This window comes from Mus caroli, unplaced genomic scaffold (assembly GCF_978045245.1).
Source record: "Mus caroli unplaced genomic scaffold, Mus_caroli_1 scaffold_18, whole genome shotgun sequence".
NCBI lineage: Eukaryota > Metazoa > Chordata > Mammalia > Rodentia > Muridae > Mus > Mus caroli.
In genome coordinates this window covers 27,344,204-27,350,203 of record NW_028227273.1, presented here as the reverse complement: position 1 = coordinate 27,350,203, position 6,000 = coordinate 27,344,204, and the positions used below count along the sequence as shown (strand labels likewise).

At 46.6% G+C, this 6,000-nt stretch overlaps 1 protein-coding gene across 1 annotated transcript; it reads right to left on the bottom strand.

Moving 5' to 3' along the window:
- Positions 1-368: 368 nt before the first annotated feature.
- Lrrc30 (leucine rich repeat containing 30) lies at positions 369-1,271 on the bottom strand. The gene has a single exon (XM_021150109.2). It carries the CDS (start codon positions 1,269-1,271, stop codon positions 369-371), a length of 903 nt encoding a protein of 300 aa, XP_021005768.2.
- Between the last annotated feature and the right edge of the window lie 4,729 nt (positions 1,272-6,000).

Genomic DNA, 6,000 nt, shown 5'->3' with positions numbered 1-6,000 from the left:
TAGAAGTATATATTTGATCTTGGAATTATGTCAAGTTTGACTTATCATTCACGTTACTGAGAGCTAAGCCTCACTGCTAGGGTAGTTTGTTCCTTTTGGAAAAACGCAAAAGCCTGCTTCAAGTCACACTTTGAGTGAGATGAACATATTTTCTTGGTCAGGGATACCAGGATACTAAGGACAGATAAGGTTAAAAGGCAAATATCTCACCTGGTCCAATGCTCCACAGCAAATTAGCAAATGGGAGCCCAGCACTGATAGACACTAACATTAAAAATCCTTCATCTAGAGAAGGACCCCAGCTAATGGAGTCCACACAAGCTGACCCTTGTCCATGTGTCTGATGTCCATGCCTCTTGCTGTCCACCTCAGTTGTGCTTTTTGTCCTTCAGGTAGCTGTAGAGCATCTCCAGACCCCCCTCCACCAGCTCCGGCAAGGGCTTGGATAAAGGATTATGGGAAATGTGCAGTCCTTTGTCCATGGGGTTCCACGCAATCCTCCCCAGTCTGCAGAGCAGGTAGAGTTCATCTGGGAGGGTCTGGATGTCGTTGTTGTTCAGGTTCAGCAGCTCTAGGCTGGTGACGAGACAGAGCGACCTGGGGAAGGAGTGGATGTTGTTGTTCTCTGCAATGAAGATCTGCAAGCTAGCCAGGCACTGGATGCTCTCGGCGATGTTTTCTAGGCGATTGGAGCCCACGTGCAGAAAGTCTAGCTCCTTCAGAGAGAATACACAGAGGGGGATGTGAGCAAAGTAGTTGTTGCTGAGGTTCAGCTTCCGAAGTCTGGAGAGGTCTGCAAAGCTGGCTGGGAGCTGGGATAGGCAGTTGTGCGACATGCTCAGCACCTCCAGGTTCCTGCACAGGCTGAGCTCGGCTGGCACCTCCGCCAGGCAGTTCATGTTGAGGAACAGGACCTTGAGGCTCTGGAGGAGGCTGACTTCTCTGGGGAGACTCTTGAGGCAATTCCCACACAAGTTTAGGACCACGATCCGGGTCAGCCTGCCCACCTCAGGCGGGAGAACTCGGAGCTGGTTGTGGGACAGATTGAGTTTCTGGACCTCCAACAAGCCCCACAGAAAATCTGGGATGTCTGTCATTCCTTTGGTGACTAGACTGAAGCTGACGTGCCGCATGCCACGCTTCAGCAAGGACCGTGGGTCCTTCCCCAAGAGCAGGGTATCATCCCACGAAGAGAACTTCTGTCTCTTCCCCAACAGAAGCCTCTTGGGGTCCTTGTCGTTGGAGCTGGCCCTGGACTGTTTGGTCCCCATTGGCTCTTCCTTTCCTCCTTCAAGGTTAGATGTTGGTCCTGCCTGAGCTCCCAATGTCAGACTGGTAAGCAGTGTAGTCTGGAGGTGAAGACAGGGGATCATAGCGTGGAGGTGGAGAGAGCTTGTCTTACCGGGCCTTGCAGATGACGAGGTCGGAAACCTACATGGTTGCAGGAGAGCTGGACCCGTTTCTGGGGGGTGTGGTGAGGTGGTTTCTCTCTGAGTGGACAGCAGGCTGTAATGATACCCTTGTCTCTAAGGCTTCCAAACAGAACTGCTCGCTTCCCTCCGTGCGCCACAAGACAGCTGTCACTGTCTTTCTGCTAGAGTATTACTGACCTGGTATGTGCTCACAGGTCACAGGGCGGTTTCATATAACCTGCTCTCTCCGCTCTTCTTTGGTATCACAGTTGAGCAGGGTGATTAACAAATGTGGCTAGAAAAAGAAACAAAGTAGAAAAATACAGCTGACCACACCAACAGTGATCCCTGACTGAGGGAACTGATCCCAGAGAGAGTGGCCATTGCAGCTTGCCTGGGCGCTATAGCTGGAGTTAGGTTTCCAGAGCCAGGGCTCATCGGATGTTGTCACTGTGCCCACTGCAAGTGTCAATGAACTGTGCTGGTGAAAAAATAGCAAAAGCTGCCTGGACACTTGGCCCCCCGCCCAAGGCAGAGGATCTTGCAGTGCCTCCCAGGGGTGACTTAGTGAGGAGGGTCAGTTTCCTTTGCTGCTGTTGTAACTTCAGGAGCTCTGGTCCCTCTGTGAAATGACAGAGCAGATACTTCAAGCACAAGACACTCATTATTCTGCAGGGGTAGTGCCATCCCCTGGCTACCTACCACTTCTCTCTCTCCATCTCTGACTGGCTCTCTCTGTGTCTCTCTTACTGTCTCTGTCTCTGATTTTCTGTCTCTGTGCACTTCTCTGTCTATCTCTCTCTCTCTGTGTCTGTCTCATTGTCTCTGTCTATCTGACTCTGTCTCTGTCTCTTTATCTCTCTCTGTCTCTCTCTGTCTGTCTCTCTCATTTTCTCCCTCTCTTTCTCTCTCTCTCTTTCTCTTTTCATCTCTGAAGGCTAATTTTACCCTAGGTGTGCAGGTCTCATGGCTGGTTTCATGGGTTGCTGAAGTCTCTCCCCCAAAGTTCATATAATCAAAACCCTGACCCTTCAGAATGTATTTAGTGGCAGAACCACATGAGGACCCAAGGAGAGGACAGAGTTCCATAAGCTGAAAAGAGGCCTCCCAGGAGGAGCACCGGAACTCAGCACATTCTGTCCTCAGCTTTGTGAGCAAAGCAAACACCTGTGGTTGAGCTATGCCATCCAGTGCCTGTCCCGGCAGCACCGGCAAGCTAATGGGTGCTTAAGTAGGGATGGGCACTTTGTATAAGTGGGAAATACTAAAATTTATCTATTTTATGAATGGAAGGAGAAGGGCTAGCAAGGTGAGGCTATGGTTCTGAGGAAGGGTCTGGCAGTGTTGGTGACTGGCCCAGGAGTGCATGGCTCTTGCTGGCCCCAACCCAGCTAAACCTATAGATGCTGCTCTGAGACCCTGACCTTGCCCAGCTGCCCACCAACCCAGGAACCCCAGCAAGATTCTACTTGGGAGCTGCTCAGCAGCCTGGAGTCCACACCTGTGCCTGCTGAGAGGTTGCTGGGGCAGGAATGGCAGGCACGCCATGGGATGCTGCTTCTGTCTCCGAGTGGTGTTGCAGAACTGGCCATCAGTGCCCTGGGTTATTCCTGAGACTCCTTGAAGGAGACAGAGACTTTGGAAGCTCTTTGTATGAGGAGCTGGGTTGTTGGGCTATTAGAGAGGGGAAAAACCAATAGTGTGGATAGACTTTTAGCCTGAGATTTGGGGTCAAGCAGTGTCTTGTCTATGCAAATCTCCTAAAACAATACAGAGCTGCTGCTTAAAAGTAATGCGCTCCTTCTTTTCTTACAAGATTTTTGGGGCACTCTGCTGAGGCACCTTAGCCTGAGGACTAACAGGAGCCAGGATGGGTTGTAACAGCTTTCTTCCTCATAATGACCGCTTATCTTTCCTGTTAGTACACTTTCCCAAGAGCATTTGGGAGCATTTCCTGATAGACAGTGCTCACCAGATGTTAACTGTGTGAGATTCCAGGCACACTGCACGTTCCGGTGCAGAACAGGCGTTTCAATCAGTGGCGTTTGGAAGAGGATGAGGCAAAGACAGAGAACCGTTGAGAGCTTTTGGTGCCGCTTCTAGGAATTTGGCATTTGTCACTGGGCTCCGACAGGGAAGTGGGCTCAGAGAAGGATGGGGCTTTGTTTACTGCCTCGCTGAATTGTTACCTTGCGTGACTCCTTTACCATCTTGTGTGACCTCCTTGCTTGCTACTTTGCTTGATGACTTTGTCTTTGATCTAAGAACTGACCTTTTGTTTTGTTTTGTTTTGTTTTGTTTTTTTGGTTTTTTTTTTTGGATATACCTAGAATGATATAAAAGCAGGCTGGAGAAACTTAAACCTGCTTCAGCCTCAGCACAGGCTGGAGTCACATTATCATTTTGTCTGTTTTTTTGTTTTGTTTTGTTTTTCCAAATCCTCCCTCCCTCCCTTGAGACTCTGTTTTTTGACTGAGCTGCCATGGTTAGAGAAAGGCCAAGTTACTTATGCAATCAACTTACTGTCCAGGATCAAGTGGACAGTCAGAAGCAAAGTGAAGATGCAGCCCTCCACAGCCCAAGCAGGAAACAGGAAAATTTCTCCAGGTTTAGCCCTGTGGAGACAGGATTAGTAGGGGAAGGAGCTCGGCTCCTTGTTTTCAAGTCCTACAAGGAAGTACTAGAAAAACATTGACATTGACAATGTTATTTTTACATTATAGAAATAATGTAATTAGGCATGAACCCTGCATACTCTTCCAGCAATATAACCAAGAAGAACAAAGTAAAAAATAAGCTAGGCAGTGGTGGCACATGCCTATAATCCCAGCACTCGGGAGGCAGAGGCAGGTGGATTTCTGAGTTCGAGACCAGACTGGTCTACAGAGTGAGTTCCAGGACAGCCAGGAATACACAGAGAAACCCTGTCTCGAAAAAACTATATATATACATATATGTGTGTGTATGTATATATATATGTATATATATTAGAAATATACATATATGTGTGTATATATATATACACATATATGTGTGTATGTGTATATATATACATATATGTGTGTGTATGTATATATATATGTATATATATTAGAAAACTTTATATATATATTATATATATTATAATATATATTAAAACTATATATATATAAAAACTATATATATATATATATATATATATATATATATATATATATTAGAAATCTTAGCCGGGCGAGGTGGCACACGCCTCTAATCCCAGCACTCGGGAGGCAGAGGCAGGCGGATTTCTGAGTTCCAGGCCAGCCTGGTCTACAAAGTGAGCTCCAGGACAGCCAGAGCTATAAAGAGAAACCCTGTCTCGAAAAACCAAAAAAAAAAAAAAATTAAAAAAAAAAAAAAGAAATCTTTAGTGTGCACAGTTTAGGCACTGATTGTTCTGGGAATGGGAGCCCATAGCCCCTTTGTTCTGGGAATGGGAGCCCATAGCCCCTTCCTTCTCCATGAAGTCCCACAGCAACTTCAACTACTGGTGGCAATGTGGAAATCCATTTCTGTTGGTTGAGATGAGAGATTTATTTTTTAACTTATGGTTTGGAAGAATTTGGGGACATTCCATCACAGTAGGAAGGCTGGATGGAGTTCACGGTCATGGGACTATCTGGTGGGAGCCCCTCAGCTCACTGGGCTAGAGGGCAGGGCACTGGAGTCAGAAGGGAAGGCAGTCTGTGAGTTTAGCATCTTGTCCCTGTGGCTTGACATTTGCTAACTAGGTAAAATATCCCAACACCCCTACCATGTCTCAAAATGATACTGCCAAGTAGCAACCACGTGAACCTGTGGGGGATATTTCAGATTCAAGCCATAATACCACTTAACCCTTGACTGGAAAAAAAAAAAAAGCACACACACAAAAGAAATCCAAGAAAGCTTTCATTTTAACGACTCTGCTAGTAAAATTATGATCAGCTGGGACAAGCCTGAGTCTTTTGAGAAGAGGAAATCTCAATTGAGAAAAGACCTCCATTAGAGTGATCTGTAGGCAAATCTCTGGGGGCATTGTCTTGATTAATGTTGGCCAGGGTCGGGAGCCAGTTCACTGTGGCCAATGGGCAGGGAGGTGAGGGATGGGGCTGAGTCCTACAAAAAAGCTAGCTGAGCAGTGCTTGTCCATGGTTCCTGCCTTGATCAAGTTCCTGCCCTAACTCCCCCTTGTGGGGCAAGTGAAAAGATAAAATAAACCCAATAGACTTTTGCCCACAAGATACTTTTGGTCATAGCGTCTCTATCACAGCAAGGGAGAGCAAATTAGGACAGTGACTTGGACACTGGCTTTGTGAAATGAGCAGTAAGGGAGTAATGTCTCGGGGTCCTCGGCAGAGTCCACACATCTGGCTTTTTTCAAGAGACTTTTAGATGCTCTCCGGATGGGTTTCAGACTGGAAGAGATTTATAAGGAAGCACTGCTGAATATTTTTTGAAATTCTATTCTGTCAAGAGATTGTCTTTAAACCCTAAGGAGGCCAAACATGGATGTTAAACACACCCTCATTTTTAACTGCATTTCCATAACTTTCTGATTATTGTTCTGACATATGAAAAAAAATCA

Coding starts and splice junctions, on each gene's coding strand:
- Lrrc30 (XM_021150109.2), bottom strand. CDS start 1,271: ATGGGGACCAAACAGTCCAGGGCCAGCTCCAACGACAAGGACCCCAAG.